General features: G+C 42.3%; 1 protein-coding gene across 12 annotated transcripts in view; it reads left to right on the top strand.

Moving 5' to 3' along the window:
* Positions 1 to 21,169, top strand: part of FGFR3 (fibroblast growth factor receptor 3) — a 93,887-nt gene that overhangs the window by 27,505 nt on the left and 45,213 nt on the right. For 7 of the 12 annotated variants that reach the window (XM_074274896.1, XM_074274889.1, XM_074274888.1 and 4 more), the window contains exons 3-5: positions 8,612 to 8,872; positions 15,549 to 15,602; positions 20,710 to 20,760. In XM_074274896.1, the coding sequence (XP_074130997.1) occupies positions 8,612 to 8,872; positions 15,549 to 15,602; positions 20,710 to 20,760 (366 nt within the window). The remainder of the gene's footprint in view (positions 1 to 8,611; positions 8,873 to 15,548; positions 15,603 to 20,709; positions 20,761 to 21,169) is intronic. The other 5 variants (XM_074274895.1, XM_074274893.1, XM_074274892.1 and 2 more) reach the window with 1 other exon arrangement.

The following is a 21,169-nucleotide window of genomic DNA, read 5'->3' as shown; positions in this document are numbered from 1 at the left end:
TCTAAGGAGAGATGTGGTTAGGGCTCTCCTGGTCTAGGTTCTGGTCTGTGAGCAACCACAAGTCCCTCTAACTTCACACCCTCATCTGCTGGTGCTTTTCCTTCTCCTCCTGAAACTTACCCAGAACCAAATATGGGAAGTGTAACAGAATCCTGCACTCAGTGCCAGTAAAGTGTCTCCTACTAGACTCTTTTTGATCAGTTGTCCAATCCCCTTATCATCAATGGGCTGAGAGCTCCCCAAATCCTCCCCGGACTGAGGGAGGGTCTGCTGCTAACTCTCTGGGGCATGGTTCCACTCCCAGCTTTCGTGCTGACCTTCTAAGTTGTCTTGGGCTGTTCAATATTTCATCTCGTCCTTTTGTTGCTTCTGCCACTCCAGAATTGGTTTTGAGGTATTATTTTAAAGTTGTTTGGAGAGCAGTTTGGGAGAGCTGACTCTCTGCCTTTTATTCTTCCATCTTGCCTCCCAGTCCTACCCCTAGTCATGGGTCCTTTAAATTTATATCAAATTGCTTGCCTTCTCAAGGAAGGGGGAGCAAAGAGAGAGAATTTGGAACTCAAAATTTTGGGGGGGGGAGGAATTGTTTTAAAATTTTTTGTTTACATGTAATTGAGAAAAAACCAAAAATAAAAATTAAATGTAAAAATAATAAATAAAAGGTTCCAAAGCCTGATGCCATGTCCAAAACCTTGCCTGAACTTTCTTTCAATTTAGTTAGGATTTAATTTTTTAAAAAGCTGAGCATAGTACCAAGGGAGAGAAAAATGAGTAAGAGATAGCCCCTTCACATACCCTCCATACCCAGTAAATAAAAAAAATCACACTCCTCAGTTTTGTTATTACAGTGTCTTGTGCTTAGTAGATACAAAATTATAGCTTTCATTTGATATTGTATTGATTCTCAAAGCAGCCCAGTGAGGTCAATATAAGGAAGGTATTCTTATCCTCATTAATAAGAAAATGAAGGCTCATAAGAGTGTCATTAGTTTGCCCACAGTCATAGAGCTAAACAACAAGGAGCTGCAGATTTGGTCTGATGGAAAGAGCCTTTGACTGGGCATCAGAGGACCTGAGTTTGAATGTTGACCCTGCCACCTTTTTTTTTTTTTTTTTTAAATATAATCAAATTTCTTGTCCTCTCTGGGTTTCATTTTCCTCATGTACAAGGCTCTAAATTCTCTGTTTTCATTCTGAATTCTGTCCTCATTGATTGTTGTGGTCCAGTCGTTTGCAGTTATGACCCTATTGGGGGGTTTTCAAGGATTTGCCATTTTCCTTCTGCAGCTCATTTTATAGGTGAAGCAACTGAATGAAGTGACAGTGTCACACGGCTAGATTTAAATTCATAAAGATGAGTTTTCCTGATTCCAGGCCCAGTGTTCTATCCACCGAGTGCCCTATTGGATTGATTTGAACTAAAGTGAGTTGAAATAATTTTGCCACTGGACTCTGCCCCCTCAGGAGCAGGCAAGGCTCTGAAGCCTAATTTCCAGATCTCTCTGGATAAGTGGTGGAAAGAGTTGTGGACCTTGGTGTTGAAATCCTGCCTCAAAACTTCACCTCTGGGAGCATCCAAATAATCCTTGTCCTATAACTTAACAAGATTGTCTTAAGCAAAGACAAACTTTTCCCTTGATAAGCTCCAGAAACGTTTGTCAGCAGTAGTATTACTAGCTATGTGGCTTTAGGTAGGTCATACTTTGTGAGCCTGTTTCCTCCACCTTAACCTCCCTCTCAGAACCATTCAGCAAATGACATAGATCTGGTTTGGAGACACCTAAGCAGAATCCAAAAATCTCCGAATCTCCATCTAGGTTGGGCACAGAAATCCCCTCAGGACAACATTCCACACTGGTTATTCTGTCTCTGCTTGGAGATTTCCAGTGATAAATGGAGAGTACTCAAGCTGCTTCGGGATATTTCTGATTGTTATATTTAAGCTTCTTTGAAAGTTCTGTGAGCAGCAAGCAACTGTGTATAGCAGTAATGCATGCTGTGCTTCATTCATTTATTCATCCCCTCTCTCATTAGTCAGCCAGATATCACTAAGCACTCACCTTGCCCTGGGCCCAGTTATGTGTTTGTTTGTAAGGATTGATGCCCCGTAGATAAGGGAGACATGGTCCCCTCCTCTGGCTTTTTTATGGAGCTCTCAACCTAGACCTGGCTTGGGTTAGGATTGGGCCCTGCTGTGAGGAGACTAATATTAATTGAGCCCCAAGGATGGATACTGACTATTTAAAGGAGGTACAGGAAATCAGGGGGTGGTTCAATTCCTCCCTTTCTTGTATTAAGATTTGACGAATACAGGCTGTTCCAATGTGTGGTAAGGTGAAGGACAGCCATAAAGTCATTCCATATTAGTTGGGGTTAGTTCTCCAGTAGAAACTTCTCGTTTTGATACAAAGGCTTCTCAGATAATGAATACTATTAAAATGACGGCTATGTGACTTTGGGCTCAATGCTTCCCTGATCCGGCCTTTGTCTTTCCTCTCTGTAAAATGAAACACGAGCATTACTGCTTCTTCCATTAGGATCTTTCTACCTCAAAAATGATTCTGTGATTTGATCTTACTTTGATTTGAGGTTCTAGTTTCATAACTTTCAACAGTCTGGAGAAGGAGCCAGGAGGTGCAAAGTGGAAAGGGGGACAGATTAGTTTTGAGTACTGGCTATTTTAACATACTCATGTTTTTGTTTTATTATTATTATTATTATAGCTTTTTATTTACAAGGTAAATGCATGGGTAATTTTACAGCGCTGACAATTACCAAGCTTTTTGTTCCAATTTTGCCCCTCCTTCCCCCTCCCCACCTCCCCCAGATGGCAGGTTGACCAATACATGTCACATATAACGTACTCATGTTAATGAATGGCCTTGTTGATCAGAATTTGGGGCCTCCTCTGGGCCAGATACCAGATATGATAAGAGGCTCAACCCAAGGCTCAGAAATCAAAGTGTATTGCCTAAGCCAATCCAGCAAGCCAAGGCTGCTTTCTGGGACTCCCCTTTATTTTTATTTATTTTTAAAGTTTTTTTTTTAATTTTTAAAACATATGTATAAATAGTTTTCAACATTCGCCCTTGCCAAACCTTGTGTTCCAATTTTTTTTTTCCTTCTAAGGACTTCTAAGGAAAGCATATGGAATGGATATTGAACTCTTTACAAGGAAATTACCACAGCTAGGTGGTCAATAATACCAGTTAATAATGATGATTTTAATCCCTGTGCTACCTGGCATATAATAGGTATTTAACCAAAAGTGTGTCTGTCAGGTAGAAGGGGCTGTCTGCTTTCTTGCTGAGCATCTTGCATACCTATTGACACTGACATGTCAGAAATTCAGTCCTGAGGGTGTATGTGGAGGCTGGAGAATTCTTTAAATAAATAAAAGAGAAAACAGAACCTGTTCGCACAATAGTCGTTTTTCTGCTCCCCTTGAGAGTAATTTTACATATGTATACTGGGGCCTTTTCCCCAGCCCTTGGAAAGGGCCTGATCAGACCCCCCTTGGGCCCTGATGTTTTAGAAATGAGCCTCTTTCTTGTTGACCCTATCCTTAGCCAAGAATTCTGCCAGGGGCCAGAGGATTCCAGGTTCACCCAAATCCCCAACGGGCCTTTGATAAAAGGGACTGGTTGGACTGCAGAAAGGGGGAGGAGGATGCCTGGACCTGAGGCTCCCTTCTCTGCTATTTTGGACACAATTCTTTTGGGGATCGGGCTTCCTCCTGGAAGGTTCTATAGAGTGACCATTCTAATAAGAAGTCACAGATATTAATAGTACTTGAAGCTTTCCAAAGATTTCCTCATAATTCTGTGGGGTAGGAATGAAGGAATGAATGAGCATATATTAAATATCTACTGTGTGCCCAGGATAGAAGAAGTCATGGATTCTAATAGCACCTGGAGATTTCAAAATCATTCCTCACCATTCTGTGAAGTAGGAAAGAATGAATGAACATCTATTAAGTACCTACTGTGTACTAAGCCCTGTGCTAAGTGCTAAAGATAGAAAAGGTCACAAACTATCATCCCTTGGAGGTTTCCAAAGCTTTCCTCACCATTCTGTGAGATAGGAATGAATGAGCATTTAAGTACCTACTGTGTGCCAAGTGCTAAATGGTGGGGGATTGCTATGAATACAAAAACAAAAAGGGAGGATCTTCAAGTAGCTCTGTACTACTTTTTCTACTAGGAGAAAGTATGGACTTAGGAGAGTGATAAGACAAGTATTTGTATCCCCTTTTAATAAGTAAGGAAACTGAGTCTCATACAGGTTCATTGTCACAGAGTTAGGAGCAGGGACTTCAGAAATCAGGCCCAGTGTTTTTGGGGGTTTGGGGGGGCTTGGTTGAGAGGGGGCAATTTGCCCTACAATCCCACAATATCACCTGCCAAAAAAATTTTTTTTAAATAACTTCTTACCCCAACTCCCTTCATATTCTTCATCTTTTTTCTCCTTCTCTTTCTTCCTTTCCTTCTTTTTATCAGTTAAATGACTTGCCCAGAGTCCCACAGCTAGTATCTGAGCAGATTTTGAACTCAGGGCCTTCTATGTCCCAGGCTCTATTTACCACACCCTCTAGCTGTCCCCTTAGATGTTCGTAATTTTTTTTTTCCAATCTGGGGGATATTCCTTGACAGGCAGTCTGGTAAATCCAACTCCTCATCTCAACATCCTCAACATCTTTTTAATCTATAAAATAAAATACATTGGAAAGGAAACCAATTTTAATGAACTAGGTTGTCAATAATAATTTATAAAAACCAGTTCACAGCCCCTCCTCCCCAGGAATATAAAGTATAAGGTTGGCAGGAGCGGTTTTGTCATCACCGTCCTATAAGCCAGACAGTGCAAACCATCCTCTCCTCGTTCTTTCAGATATATAAATAGGGAAGCTTTCAGGGGAGATGCTAGCAAGACTTTTCACCCCCTTGTTTCAGGTGAGAAGGGAGGTAACTCGGCTTCATCCTGTGGGTCCAGCTCTCGAGGGTTCCCGAGCATTTTTATTATCGTGGAGGCAGTAGGAGGTGTGAAGCAGGAGCCGGGGTGGGATTTGAAGTCCCTTTTCTCAGCCTCCTGCCCCTGAGACTCCCAACTACCCCTTTCCCTTTCACTTACTCTCAGAGCCTATAAAACCATCATTATCCTCAATTAATAGCTGAGGGCCCACAGGGAACTCCCCTCTACACAAAACCACAGACCATGAAGCTTGCCTCAAGTTCTAAAAGGTGTTTTATAGCAGGTTGCTTCTGTCTCTCTCCCTAGCCCCAGTACCCCCCACCCACCCTCTCTGTTTTTAACTAAGAATACCTCAGTGACTCAGAAAAGTCTGGTGGCTCCCACCTTCAACTTAGAAGGGCTTTGGAGGGAAGGGAGGGGGAAAAAGGTTCTGAGTCAGAGCAGAGGCTTCCCAGGGAGCCCCCCCAGGCCCTGAAACCCACCCCTTCTGGCCGATGGGTGAGCACAGCCCTGTCAGGAAGCAGGCAGAGAAAATACTTTCTCCTTAGTAGTGAAATTCCCACAGAGATACCTGGAAGGAGATCTAAGCCCATGAATCTCCCTGCGGGACTGATGTCTTCTCCTGGGGCTGCTGCCAACTCCCTGGGGTGTTGTCTCTGTCCACACCCTCACGCCCCAGAGTGATGTGGCTGCCTGGGAATTAGGAGGCCTGATTCTGTTCTACTTTAACCACCAACCCCTTTCAGCTCTAATGTTCTAAGTGTTCTTGGTCTAGGATGGCGTCCAGTCCTGCAGTTCTAGGTTTTAAGGATCTCTCTGGCTCCTGTGATCTAAAGTCCTTTCCTAAAGGTCCTTCCAGCCCCTGATATTCTGTTGTCCAAAGTCCATTCCCACTCTGACATTCTACATTCTAAAAGCCCTTCCAGATTTTCTGGGCTCAGAGGGTCTCTCCAGCAGACCTGTTCCAATGAGCCCTGTCTTATATGTTCTAAGCCTCCCACTGCCCACCCTACTCCCATTCAATATTTTTTGCTCCAAAGTTCTGTCTCTGACATTTTTAGTTTAATTGTTCACAATGTGACCTTGGATCAGCCACTTTCCTCCCACTAAAGGTTTCTGGCCAGGGATCTCCAAACTTTGAATGATGGGGGAGGGGGACATTTATATAGCACTCACTGTTTTGAATCTTAGTTCCTATATATCTGTCTCCTAGAATGTCAGAGCTGGATGTTAGCAGAGAGCAGATTCTAATCAGTTAACATGTGATTGATTATTCTCTGTCCTAAGCACCTGATGTACTAATAGTAACCCAGAATGTCAGGAGCCTCAGAGATCCCCCTTCATGGTATTACAGAAGGAGAAACCGAGTCCTCCTTGGAAGGTGGCGAGGATCCCCACTGAAAGTTCTGGGGACTGGAATCAAGAGATTCCTAGAAGTATCAGGACCCCGGAGACAATATTAGCCCAAGCCCTTTATCTCATGGCAAACAAGTCCATCCCAGGCCTATCCTCCCTTCTGCCTGGGCGCAGCTGCAGACCTGTCCCAACCAGTTCTGCCCTATACATTCTTTGCTTTGTTTTCACCCCCAGCAATATAGTATTTTTAGCAACTGCTCCGAATCTTACCTTTTTTCTTTCCCCTCAAGGCAATTCCATATGGTATCATAAGGCCCCAAAGTTCTAATGCTAGAAGTAGGTGTGTCTCCCAGTGTTGACCTTTCCCCCTGTAACTCTCCAGGAATCAGGTCCATCATTCCCTAGGAATTGGTGGGGTCTGATTAGGGGGCCAAGCAGGTCCCTTCTGGCTCCCACACTTTTGGGTTTTATGATTCCAAGGTGGCAGGACGAAGAATCCTGGATTTGAATCTTTGCTGATTTCAAGATGTTGCCCTTTCCTGGGCCTCGGTTTCCCCAGAGGTAAAGTGAGGGTGTTGAATTATATATAAATTCCAAGGTTCTTTCCAACAACTTCTCCAGAGAGCCTGACCTTTAGTGTCGGAGTCATTCTAGCACTGGTGATCATAGAATTTGTCTTGGCATGTACCCCTTCTAGACCTTTTTAGCCCTATCATACTTTATTAGACCCCCCCCCCATCCATGAGGACCCCATGCTTCTGCTTATGGCCCACACCCCTATACACACTAATTCAAGTTTCATCATGTTTCATGTGGAACGCCTGCAGGATCCCCAGCACTGTGCTGGGCACTGAAGGGAAACGGGGGGGGGGGGTGGAGATTCAAAGTTTGGCCAAGATGCCGTCCATGAGGGAGGGAAGTTGTGGTCTTAACAGGGAGATAAGCAGGGGTGCGCTGGCCAATATTTAACCACTGATTGGGGGAGGGGAGGTTGGGAATGTACATATGCACTTTTAAGATTAATCTGTGTCCTTTAGATTTTCTCCATCACTTTGTTAAGTCTAAACAATCAACAAAACAATTCACGGATCCCTGATTTTATAGCCTTTTACAAACTCTTTCCAAAGTATAAAATGTTCATACTGAAAATTTAACAATTGGCTCTAGTGAGCCGGTCTGAGGCAGCTCTGGCACACCTCCCCAGATAAGATATAAACATAGATAGCTCTTAGTGCCATATAAATGCTTAACATAGTAGACGCTATATAGATGCTTTTTCTCTCGCTTCCCTCCCTACTATTCTGTGCAAAATGTGAAGTGATGTCCGAGAAAGGGGAGAAAGGCCATTAATGATAACATATCCAGATTTTTTTGAAGGAGGTAATTGTGCCTTAAAATAAAGGTTGGAAGTCAGTCAGACAAGAACAGCCATTCTGGGCATGTGCAAAGGCATGGAGGTTGCCCGCAAAGGTTGAAGAGACATGGAGTACCTACTATGTGCTCAGTACATCCCTGTCCTCTTAGAGTTTACTTTCAATCAGAAGAGACAGGTTATGCAACATAAATACACTATAATTTTTTTTAAAAAACAAGAAAGATTGATTTTTGTTTTGTACAAGAAACTCTCCCGATTGTCATTTCAGTATGTACAGGCATTCAGCATGGGACTGCTTCACAAAGTCCACATAGGACAGCCCTGAATGTTGTTTGGTGAAAGTGGGTAAAATTGGCCTGCAAACCTTGTTGGGGATTAAATAAATGAGTAATAATATCTGGTGAGGTCAGTAGACAGAAAAAGAAGAAGAGGGAGGAAAACTGAACGTTCATTTCTGAGGTCTGGCTTCCCTCCTTAACATCCCCAGATGCTTTCTCCAAAATATCCGAGTTGGAAGGAACCTTATAGATCATCTGATCCACGCTCCTTCTTCATAAATGAGGAAATTGAGGCCTCAGAAATGAAGTGATTTGATTGATTATATATAGATTTTTTTTCAGTTAATAAAAAAATCCATTTTTCTCCTCCCCATAGGGAAAAAAAATTCTTCTAACAAATATGTAGTTAAACAAAAAATATCTTCAGGAAATCTCTTTCTATATAAGATTTATTCAGCACTGCATGGAAGTCACTAGCTGCTGAAGGAAAAGTCATTTCTCCTTTGGAGAACCTTCCCTTTCTCAGAGGGCATGTATGAATTGAATCTTAAAGGTTGAGGGAGATTTTGTGCTCTGGCAATGGTAGACACTCATTTTGCATTCATCCTCTTGCTTTCTCCTTCCCCTGCAGAGCAACTGAGGAGTGACCCCAAGACTCAGGAGGAATTGGTCTTCTCAAGTGGGGAGAGCATTGAGCTCGGCTGCGAGGTTCAAGACTCTCCCATGCTGTCCTGGTTCAAGGATGGGGTGGCCATCTTCCCCACTAACAGGACCCACATTGGGCCCGACCTGCTGAAGATCATCAATGTGTCTTATGATGACTCTGGTGTCTACACCTGCCAGCAGAAGCATTCCAGTGAGGTTCTCTGTAACTTCACCATCCGAGTGGCCGGTGAGTGAGTCAACCCCAGCTTTCTTGGGGTTTCACATCTTCTCTAAGAGTGGGCCTGATGCTCAGCCAATCAGGGGCTTCCCACCCCTTTAAAGCTGTGTCTGTCTCAAAAGGGCTTCAGGGGAGGAGGTTCTGGGCATCCCCTCTTCAGAAAAGGCTAAAACTAGGCTTAATCCCTACTCTGTCATCAGCTGGATTAATGACCTTAAGCAAGTCAGTACCAAAGCTGGGCATCCAAAATACAGTGGCCCAGACATGTGGTAGCCACCTCCTACACCCCCTCATCCCTGTGATAAGAAACCTATTTCCCTGACTACTTTCGGACCACTGATCAGCCTAAAGATGCCCCTTCCCCTTGCCCATATTTCCTTTTTTCTCTGAGGAAAGGATGTGGATGAGCATTTATGAATACACTCTAGCTACTATGCTAAGCCCTTGACAATGATCATCTCACAGCAATCCCAAGAGGTAGGTATCATTATTACCCCCATTTTACAGTTGAGGAAACTGAGGTAAGAGGTTGCCCAGGGTCACCCAGCTGGGAAGTATCTGAGGAAGAATTCTATTGGGGGGTTCCCTAATTCTATACACAGCACTCTATCCACCGTTCCAGCCTCGGCTGAGTCTAGACCTTAATTGGACAGCAAATCCATGCCCCTGTCCTTCCTTTATACTATATTACCTCATTTTTATTTGAAGACAATTGTCATTACATCTCATCTTCTCTAGATGTAATACTTCAGTCCCATTTCTATAGGCAAACTTCCTCATCTTGTAAATGGAAATAATCATTATGATTCCATGAATTTCATTATTATGATCCGTGAATCCCAGTCATAAACACATGAATCATGATATATTTATGCTTCAAGGCCTGGGAAAGTGTTTTCCCCACACTGTGAGGTATCCCCATTTTCAGAGGAGGTTATTGAGACTTGCCTCCAACCACAAACCGAGTTCTAGCTGAGCTGAGATTTAAATTCCAGCCTCCTAACCCCAATTACCAGAGCTTTCTTTTCCTACTGCTTCTTTCTTTCTTCTTCATGGAATTGTTGATGCCTTCAAATAAAAGAATATGGAAGAAAAGTGGTTTTTTTAAAGTGTTCTAAGTTGTATCAAGAATTACTTTGGAAAGAGCACCACACTCAGAGCCCAGGTCCAGTAGGAAGTGCTAACTGGCTGTGTGACCCTGGGCTAGTATTCCATAATGATCTCAGCTTCTTCATTTGTCAAGGGAGGTTAATAATGTCTGTCGGTTTCCTTTACCAGGGGTATTTGTAATGAGAAAATGAGTTTTGTTTTCTACAAAAGAGATTATTCAGTGGGTCCCCTTAACAATAAGATACCTGAAGGAGTGGATTTGTGGTTGATGGAGAAATACACGAAACAAGTGTTACCTGAAGAGATTAGTACCTGTGGGTGCTCAGGGTGTGTCCAACCTTTGGCAGTGTGACTTCTGAAACTGGGTAGGAACGAACCACTGTGGTTTCTTCCCACCAAGTCTTTAAAAAAAAAAAAAAATCTGCCTCACAAGCTAAGGATTTTGTAAACATAGTTACTACCTCATTGTCCTGCAAATGATTATATTTCATTTATAAACTTAGAGCTTGGAGAAGGATCTTAGCATAAGGTCACAGCTGGAATGTTACCTTAGAGATCCTTTTTATCCATCTCCCCATTTTAAAGAAAAAACAAACAAACAACAAAAACAACAGAGGCTTTGGTTGAGGGTAATGGAACTTGCCCAAACTCAGAAACAGACTAAATTAGTGTCAAGAAAATTAGAATTTGCTGATGAATAAATCTTTCTATTCACTGAACTAAGCTGAGGAATGAAGAATGGGAAAAAAAAAAAAATGAAAGCATCCTCCATCCTTCCCTCATTTCCATGTTTTCCTGTCGCCCAGTTCCTATAGCTTCTCCCTTTACCTGACAACATAACCAGAAGCCCTTGTGATTTAATTCCATTATACCCCTGGATTAAAAATCCTGTCTGTTTTAGCCAAGCCAAGTCCATCTTTTCCCACATCTGCTTTGCATCGAGCTCCCTGTAAAGGCCTGGCCAGACATTTCAAGGTTACATCAATTAAATGGTTAAGAAAGGAATTAAATTCCCACAGGGCCTTTTAACTTAGCCCAATTATTAAGACAGGAGAGCCTCAGGATGTGTTCAGGGAAGGGCAGGCCAGGAAAGGTGTCCGTCACTTTGGGGAAGGGCAACTGACAACTCAACCTGGGAGATAATCGCCATCAGAGAACCTCAGAATTTTTTTGGGGTCTCCATGGGCTTCCTCCTCTGCCAGAGAACTCACTACCTTCTGTGACAAGCTGACAACTGGACAGCTCAGATTGTCAAAAGGAGAGACTGTATTAGGAAGAATATAAAGTATCTTAGAGTGAGGACATCCCTGGGGGAAGTAGCACTATACATATACACATAGTAGGCTATGGGGCTGGTAAAGTGAAAAAAAAAAATTAAATAGCTTTTTATTTTTCCAAATCCATGCAAAAATAGTTTTCAATATTCACCCTTGCAAAATCTTATGTTCCAAATTTTTCTCTCTTTCCCCTCCCCTAGATAGCAAATAATCCAAGATAGGTTAAATATGTGTAATTCTTCTGAACATATTTTCACATTTATCATACTGCATTAGAAAAATCAGATCAAAAAGGAGAAAAAAATGAGAAAGCAAAAAGCAAGCTAACAACAAAAATGGTGAAAATATTATATTGTGATCTACATTCAGTCCCCATAATTTTCTCTCTGGATGCAGATAGCTTTCTCCATTCCAAGTATATTAGAATTAGCCTTAATAAAGTGAAATTTAAAAAAAAAAAAAGCCTTAAGTCTCCCTTCTTGCTCTTCTTCCCTTCCTGTATTCCCTCCACATTCATTATTTCCCTCTGGTTAATAATAGCCCCAACATAAATAGGTAATTTGAGCTCCTTTCTCAGGGGTATCGGCTCATACCTTTCTCCCTTTCCCACTCCACCCTCCTATTTGATTTTGCCCAGTTCCCTGTCCAGTATTTGGGCTATAGCTATAGTATGGGAAGAACCTCAGAGGGGCAGCAGGAATTGGGAGGCTGTAACTTTGGGGGAAGCTTGCCCACAGGCCTTCCCCCATCTTGCTTCTCCATGTCAGGTACTCTATACAACCACATTGCTCGGAGGAGCAAACCTGGGGCAAGGAGACCCCTGTATGCATTGAGGCTCTGCCACCAATTTGCTAAATGTGACTTATGCAAAGTCTTTCCCTTTTCTATATCTCAGTTTCCTTGTCTGTAAAATGAGAACAATATTAGCTGCTTGGCCTGTTTCCAAGAGAAAGCAAGAAAGTATCGTGTTGGAAAGAGCACGGGATTGGGAGCCAGAATTTTGACTTTGCTACTTAGTACCTGTGTGATCGTAGCAAATCTAGGATTCATTTTCCTCCTCTGTGAAACAAGGGCTTGGACTCAGTGACCTCCAAGGTCCCTTTTGGTTCACTTTGAATGGCCCTCTGGTCCTAAATGTATTGTAACAAAAATCTACCTATGAAATATAATGGCCAAGAGGGACTTCCCAGGACATGGGTTGTACGGATGGCCTAGGAGTGGCTTGGGGATAAGAGAGAGGGGATGGACTGGGGGTTGCAGGGCCTTTACAGGGGAACCCCGTGAGATCACAGGTGCTTTATAAGTCACAGGGAAGACAACATCAGCTTTGGGGAAGCCAAGGAAGGTCCCAAGTATGTGGAGGATCTCCTATCTTAGCTCAAAGACCCAGACATCTTGTTTCCTCCCATTTCATCTGTGGCAGGAGCAGTGGCTGGTTTTAAAATGTCTTCTGACCAACATGATTCATAAATGTGTATTTAAAAAAATGTAGTATATTGGATTACTAGGGGAGAGGATGGGAGGAAAGGAGGGAGAAAAAAAAATTGGAACACAAAGTTTTGCAAGGGTGAAATGCTGAAAGCTATTTTTGCATCTGTTTTGAAAATAAAAACTTTAAAAAATATATGTATGTGTATATATATATATAAAGTAATGACTCTGTCATATAGTCCTTCTGATTAGTTAGGGCATGATGTGATTAAGGCCACAGGCATGGATCCAGAAACCCTCTATCATGCTGACCCAACCAGTGGCATCAAACTGAAACAAAAACAGGGCCACTAAATGGTACATACGGATCCCTGTAGACTAAGAGTCAAAATATAATATTATCTTTTTAATTGTATTTTTACTTATTTTGTTCAATATTTACCAATTACATTTTAATCGGATTCAGTTCACACTCAGGTGTTTTATTTAGGCCTGGTTGATACTTCTGGTTTAAAGCAGGGGGGCTTAAATTTTTTCAACTTTTCACCCTTTTTTACCCAAGAAATTTTTACATGACCCTAAATATATAAGTATATAAATTAGGTATACAACTCAAACAGTTTCTGATTTACTGATGATAAATCACATTTTACTATGGTAATCAAATATAGTATACTGATACTGCTATCAATAGTAGTGTAAATCGATGATAATACATTTACTGATAGTAAATCATAATTTCCTGACTCCTATTTTCAGTGACAAGATCATATAAGGGGATAGTTTAAGAAGCTGAGGTATAGATGATAGGATGAGGATGTGAATGGTTTACTGCAGCTTATCCCCACTGTTGGAACCTTGCAAAGTCCAACTTCTCCTAATGGGAGTAAGAGAGTATTCATTTTGGTATAAGTATAGCACATTTATCACACTGAGTGGGGGTTTTGAGCCCACCTGACTTGTAGAATTAGCATTGGAAAGGTAGGGAGAGGGGGGCTTTTCCCATGATCCTGAACATGAATATATTCCCCTGTTGTCTCAGGAATGCATACCCTTTGTAATGGCTCATAGCATTTAGAGGCAAAAGGGAGTTTCCAGGTGACCCTTAGAAGTGCTTAATGCATAATAAATGTTGACCTTCAGAAGTACTTGGCACATTGTAGGTGTTTAATAAATGTTCATTGATTGATGGAAGTGACTAGCCCAAGATCACACAGCTAGAAAATGATAGAGATGGGATTCACATCTGGGCGCTCTTGATCCAATTCTGGTGTCCTGATTAGTACAAGACTGGTCTTAGCAGTGAGAATAAGCCTAGAGGGGACCAGATTCAACCTAAGGAGAGGTCCTGGAGGGAGAGAGAGAGGAGGAAAGGAAAGAATGAGGAAGGGGATTCTTGAAGCTAAAATATGTTGACTTGACTGTGGTTCCCTCCTCACCTGCCAGACCTCTGGTGGTAATGAGTCGGGTTGGCGGTGTCTCCTCTCTGCACCTTTAGAGCCTGCTCAGGAAGGGAAATGTCATTCCCAATCTCCTAGTTGGGATCGGTCTGCAGGAATTCAGGCAGGGTTTGCCTGACCATTGGGTTTGGTTCCTCTGGGCCGTTAGCACGGGGGCCTGATTTAAAAGCCATAGCTTGGCAGAATCATAAATTTAGAGCTTGTCTCCCCCCTCCAAGTCCTTCACTGTGTATATGAGGAAACCAAGATCCAGAAAAGTTAAGTAATTTACTCAGACTTTCACAAAACAAGACTCCAAAATCAGAATTCAAAATTTAGCCCTTCTTTCCACTGACCCACGATAGTCATATAATCTGTAGGTTAATAAATCTATAGGTTGATTGATCACAAGATCACAATCCGTAGGTTGACTGATCACAAGATCTGAATCTGACACATTATAAGTAAAATAAAATAATATTTATAAATATTTTAAAATATTTATAAAATTTATAAAGTGAAAATGAAATATAAATAAGATACATAAAATAAAAGCATTTACAAATCTCCTGTTATGTTTTGAAGATCAAGTTTAGATAAGACAGGACCTCTGCTCTCAAAGCTAAATAACTCACAGAGAGAGGAGGTTATTACTGGGTGAGTGGGTTTCCTGGAGGGGATAGATATGCTGAGGGGGGTAGACATGCTGAGCTGGGCTTTAAGGGACCAGAAGAGATTTGCCAGAAGAAAAAAAAAGATGGAACCACCCCAGAAAGTGGGCTCTGGGAGGTATAAAGGCTCCAGTTTGGGGCCAGAGCACACTATGTGTAGAGGGAAGAATTCTTTTTACTAGGTTGTGGTAGGCTTTGAATGCTGGGGGAGGCAGTTGGGAGCCATGGAAGATTTTTGAGCAGAGCAATTATTTCATCAAACAAGAAAGTGATGAGGCCTGGTCATAATGACACTGAATGCTTTCAAAGCACAATTATTCATTTTTTATCCATCATTCCTAACAATCATCCAGCAGTAGAAGGGACCTGCATTATCAACACTGAGCTGCCCATCCCAGGAAGTATCCAAACAGAGGCTGAGTGAATGCACTCACACCCATTTTTTACTCTTCTTTTTAAAAAATTTACAAGGAGGTTGGATTCCATGTTCCCTCAGACACTGGAACTCTGTCAGTGACCTTGTCCAAGACTTTGTTTTGTGGTTAATCAGAATTGAGGCCATAATTCCCATTGGACAGATAAAGGGTTCCTTTTTAATGGAGGGGAATGCTTGATTTTTCAAGTTTATTTCATTGATTTGGGAATAGCTTGTAGCCCTGGGGAATCCAGGCTGAACTCCCTCTCAGCTTTAGAGTGATGAATGGTCTTTCTCCTCCTTTCCCCACCCCTCCAACTCCACCTTTTTCTATTTTCTAAGATTCTCCATCTTCTGGTGATGATGAAGATGATGAGGATGAAGGAGAAGACACAGGTAAGGATTTGAGGGTGCCTTTTCTTTTTGGGGGGATCTGGGGGAAGCAATAAGTGCTTTTTCCAGGTGGAGGCTGAAGGGTGAGATTACACATTCACTCTGGGAGTAATCTCAATGACTGGCCTTGTCGTTCCTTGGGGAATGGGTAGAAAGACTCATTCATTTGCTGAAGGGAGCAAAATGTGATTATCCAACCAATACATCTTTTTTTTAAAAACTTTTCAATTTATTTTTTTTTCTGATTATACATGTACATTTATTTAAAAAAAAAACCACCACATTTCCTTAAAAATTATGTTGGGAGACAAACAACTCATCTTTAATTTCTGCTGGTGGGCTTTTTCTACACATGGTCCTAGGTCTAACTGAAGGCTTGTATCACCCCAAGTGGAGAAAATCCTGCCCTGCCTCCTCCCCATTTCCTGCTAAGTGCAGAGTAAAACTCTTTTAAGATTGGGAGCTTGAATGCACTTTCTGGACTTTCTGCTGTATTAGGTGAATCAGTGCTTTGCCCTATTTCAGCCTCAATTTTGTTCACTGTTAGAATAGGGGTGCTAAAAATTGTAATATTCACAAGATTTTGGGTAGGGAAGTGCTTTGCAAATCTTAACTGGAGAAAAGTGAATTATTATATTGAGGATACGTAACTTAACAATTAGTTAAGTGTCAAGTGTTTAAGGCTATATTCAAATTCAGGTCTTCTTGACACGGGAACTGTTTCTCAATCCACTACACCATTTAGTAGCTCCAATAATCAGTATTTCTGTAAGGTTTGGAGAGCAGTTTACAAATATCAGTGCCATGACTCTGGGAGATAGTGTTTTTATTATTGCCATTTTACAGATGAGGAAACTGAGGCTGAGAGATATTAAGGGATTTACCCAGATCCAAAGGGCTAGTAGAATGCTGAAGCAGGATTTAAATCCAGGTTTTCCTAATGCCAAATCCAATACCCAGAATGCCATGGTGCCTTTCAATGTCCCTTACAGAGGTCATCTAGCTTTGTCCATTTTAAAATGGAAAAACTGGACTCTAGAAGGAGGAATATTGAAAAATGATGGTGGATGGCACCCTGGGATCTCACACTCAGCTCCACTCTCTCTGATCAGTCCATCCAGACTGGACAGGTCTGTCTCCCCCACCCTTCATCCTCCAGCCTTCAGGCCTTGTGTTCATAGAAGTATTGATTTAGAGACCGTTGGTCTAATCCCCTCATCTTAAACATGAGGAAGCTAAACCAGACCAATCAGGTGATTTAATCAGTCACATGGCTAATAAATGTCTCAGCTAGAATTTGTTTGTTCAGGTTTATTTTTTAATTTAAGGTTTTGAATTCCAAATTCTATCCCTTCCTTCTGCTCCCACTCCCTGAGACAGTAAGCAATCAGGTACAGGTTATACATGTGCAATCATGTAAAATATTTCCATATTAGTCATTTTGTATAAGAAGCCTTGAATAAAAGGAAAAAATGAAAGAAAGAAAATGAAAAATAGCGTGCTTCAGGCTGTATTCAGACAATATCAGTGCCTTCTCTAGAGGCGGATAGTATACTTCATCATGAGTCCTTTGGGATTGTCTTGGATCTTTGTATTGCTGAGAATAGCTAAGTCATTTACAATTCTTCATCATATACTATTGCCATGGATCTTCCCTATTCTGATTCTAGAGCTCAGTCCACTACACCAGGGCTTCTTAAACTTTTTCCACTCATGACTTCTTTTTGCTTAAGAACTTTTTACATGATCCCAGGTATATAGATATATAAAATAGATATACAAATCATACAGTTACTGGTTGGAATTATAATTTTACAAACCCCACCTTTGATTATGTGACTCCTGTGGAGTCAAAAAACCGATAGGCTTTTTTCTCCAAAGACTCAGGGTTTTTTGAATTTTTTTATTTTTTATTTTCAAAATATATGCAAAGATACTTTTCAGCATTCACACTTGCAAAACCCTGTGTTTCAAATCCCTCTCCCACTCTCCTTCCCTAGACAGCAAACAATTCAACATAGGTTAAACATGTGCAAATCTTCTAAACATTTTCACATAAGGCTTCACAGTTTAAGAAGCTTTTCAGTACACCATCTCTTCCAGGAAGCCTTCCATAATTCTCTTTCGACATCCTCGTTGGTAATGACCTCCTTTGGGCCTCCGACTTGCTTATTTCCCTTTCCAATGCAATTATCAGAGGAGACGATAGAACTTACTTGAAAGAACATTGATACTAAGACTGGGTTTTCTAACTCCTTTTACATATTTACTTGCTCTGTGATGATAGAAAAGCAAACAAATGTAGACTCCCCATTCATAACATGAGGGTAATAATCATGTCCTTCCTGCTTTGCTGGATTTGAGGGAAATGACCTGTATGTTAACCTTAAAGTGCTCTGGAAATGTCCTAGGTGTTGTCAATGGTCAGATTAGATATCTCCCTAACATTATTAGAGGCTAATCCACATTCATTCAAATAAAACTTGTTGAGATGGAACTGAGCAGCCTCCCCAAGACAGTTGTTGTATGGAAAATAAGGGTCTCTGAGAACAACCCAAGGAGAAAATAAGCCTCTAGGGGCCCCTGGGGAGTCCCCTCTCATATCAAAAAGTTTTTGGACTTTTCCTGTGGGATTCCTGAGGTCAGGAGGGCTGTGTCTTCCTGCCCTCGTGCTTTGGGATTGGGTGGGGACCCATGGGAGTCCAGGAGCCAGCTCTCATCAATCTGATGAGAGCAGTGCTCTTGGCCCCAGTATTTGTTTTTTTTAAATATACACTTTATACTTTGGACTGTGTGTGTGTGTGTGTCTTGGTCAACAAATGCCCTGTATTTGAGTTCCAGGTCAGCTGTATATGTGTTGGCTTCTGGTCAGGCTGGCTGGAAATATGTTTCAGTGCTCAGCATCCAGCCTCCCCGAGACAGGTCCTCACTGTCCTGGGTTTGTAGCCCTGAAGTCTCGTAAGGGGAGGATGGTAATTACAGGCTCAGGTGCCAAGTAGGCCCCATCAGCAGTAGTTAGTGGGCTGCGGATGCTTATTCATTAATATGGGGGATGGGGTGTAGGAGGGACAAAACTCCTCATTTAAGCACAATTCTCCTTCTTCCCTCTGACAAAATAGCAGCAAACAGCAGCAGACCTTAGCAACCAGGATCCCCAAATGAAGGACTTTTTGTGCCTGAGAGGAGGGAGGGGGATGTGTGTGTGTGTATTTTGCCCCCATGTGAATATTTTTTTTGAGATGCCACGTGTATTTTTAGCCCAGGTTAAAAAGGCTTTCTCTGTTCTTGCAGGAGAGAGAGAGAGAGAGAGAGAGAGAGAGAGAGAGAGAGAGAGAGAGAGAGAGAGAAAGAGAGAGAGAGAGAGAGAGAGAGAGAGAGAGAGAGAGAGAGAGAGAGAGAGAGAGAGAGAGGGAGGGAGGGAAGGAGAGAGAGAGAGGGAAGGAGGGAGAGAGAGAGAGAGGGGGGGGAGAGAGAGAGAGAGAGAGAGAGAGAGAGAGAGAGTGTATTGAGGAAGGGAGAGTCATGCAAGCCACACATGTGAAGATATAAAAAGCCCCATTCTCCACTTTGACTGAAATTACAAATCCAGTCTGAGGGGTACAGCAGGCAGGAAAGGCCAGAGCCAGGCCCGGGTAGGAGGAAGGTGTAGTCTCCCTGATACAAGGACGCTCCTGTGTCTGAGGCACCTTAATTTTTTGGCTCTTGCCCATCTTACATTTGAGGCTTGAAGGCCTCATAGACTGGTAAGAGCAGAGGGTGACAGGGAAATTCCCATTTTTGGTAGAAACTTTAATTAGGTTGTTTTGAATTGAATGTCACCCAAAGCATTTGTTTTGGAGACACAGTGCAGTGGAAAGAACCCCAGATTTGGGGTCAGGAGGTAGATTTTGGCTCAGTATATAAGGGAAGTCTTCCTAACTAACCATCAGGCTGTCCAAAAGGTTGAATGGGCTGCCTTGAGAACTGTAATGAGTTCCCCATCTTTTGAAGTCTTTAGCCACTTAGCTTGGGGCAGGGGGGAGGTACTTAGTTGGAGACTAGTTGAGCAGGAGGTCTCAGGCTGCCACTTCTGTGATGTCATAGCCCCTTCCATTTCCTACCATTGATTCCCTATGTGACCTAGGGAAGGGCAGATCCCTTACCCTCTCAGGCTCTCCATTTCCCCTTTTGTGAAAAAGGAGGAGGCTAGACTCAATCATCTCCTTCTACGTCTAAACCCAGTTTCTGCTGGTTTCTGAAGTGCTAGTTAAATTTCCAGCCACCCCACTCTGCCCCTACTCCCCAAACAAGATAGGAGTATTTAGACTGGATTTGAGCATTTGGAATGGATTTCTCACTCTGCCTCCTACAGCTTCAGACCTTGGACTTATGAATGTACACCCTCAGGCTCACTTTCCTGATCACCTTATACCTGGACTGTTGAAATAGCCTGCTGGCTCCTCTGCCTGACACAAGTCTCCACTGTAGTCCCTCCACCACTAAGCAGAGTAAACTGCCACCACCACCCCCAATTCATTTAATAGATTCCCCAGGGCTCCCTCTCACCTCCAAGATCAAATAAAAAATTTACTGTTTGGCATTCAAAGCCTTTCCCAATACACACACATATACCTACACTCCATGATACCCATCAGCCTCTTCACCCAAGATATTCCACAAGGCCCCCATTCCTTCCCCTGCTTGGAAACCTCTCCCTCCTCATGACCTCCCTGACTTCCTTCAAATCCCAGCTAAAATCTTACACAGAGTTAATCTTACACACACTTCTACACAGAGTTATTCCTGGTTTCCTTCCTATTGATCATCTCCCATGGATGCTTTATCTATCTTGTTTGTTCATAGCGGTTTGCATGTTACCTCCCCCATTAGACTGAGTTCTTGAGAGCAGGCTGCCCTTTGCCTCTTCCTAGCCCCAGTGCTTAGCACAGTGCCTGGCCCATATTAGACACTTTAAAAATGTTTTTTGACTATGTATTGGGGACAGCGAGCCTTGTCCGACCTCCCTTGAAGAAAGCTCGTTTTTGAGAATGGATATGGAAACATTTGGGGGGCTAATATGCCCAGAGTTCTGTATACACTGATGATATGTTCATGTATAATTTACCTCCAGCTGTACCAGACCAGCCAGGGGAACCTGACCTTCCTCACCTACCTCTCCATGGTGAGTAAGGCTTTACAGCAGATGGGCAGAAAGGAATGACTAATACTCCTTTACCCCTTTGACAGGCTTTATACATGTGGATTTCTGGTGGATTGGTGGATTTGGTGGATTGATGGCTCAGTGGATAGAGTGCTAGGTCTGAAGTCAGGTAGAAGAAACATCTTCATGAGTTCAAATCCAGCCTCAGACACCTAGTTGTGTGATCCTAAGCAAGTCACTTCATCCTGTTTACCTCAGTTTCCTCATCTGTAAAACTGGCTGGAGAAGAAAGTAGCAAATCACCCTAGTATCTTTGCCAAGAAAATCCCAAATGGGATCAACAAAGAGTAGAGCATGATTGAAAAATGACTAAAATAATAATAAAGGAAAGAATAAATCAAACCCTGTCTGTGGGGAGCTTCAGTAGTGG

This window comes from Sminthopsis crassicaudata, chromosome 6 (genome assembly GCF_048593235.1).
Source record: "Sminthopsis crassicaudata isolate SCR6 chromosome 6, ASM4859323v1, whole genome shotgun sequence".
In the NCBI taxonomy this organism is placed as follows: Eukaryota; Metazoa; Chordata; class Mammalia; order Dasyuromorphia; family Dasyuridae; genus Sminthopsis; species Sminthopsis crassicaudata.
Note: the sequence above shows the minus strand (reverse complement) of the source record. Positions and strands in the feature narration are given on the sequence as shown.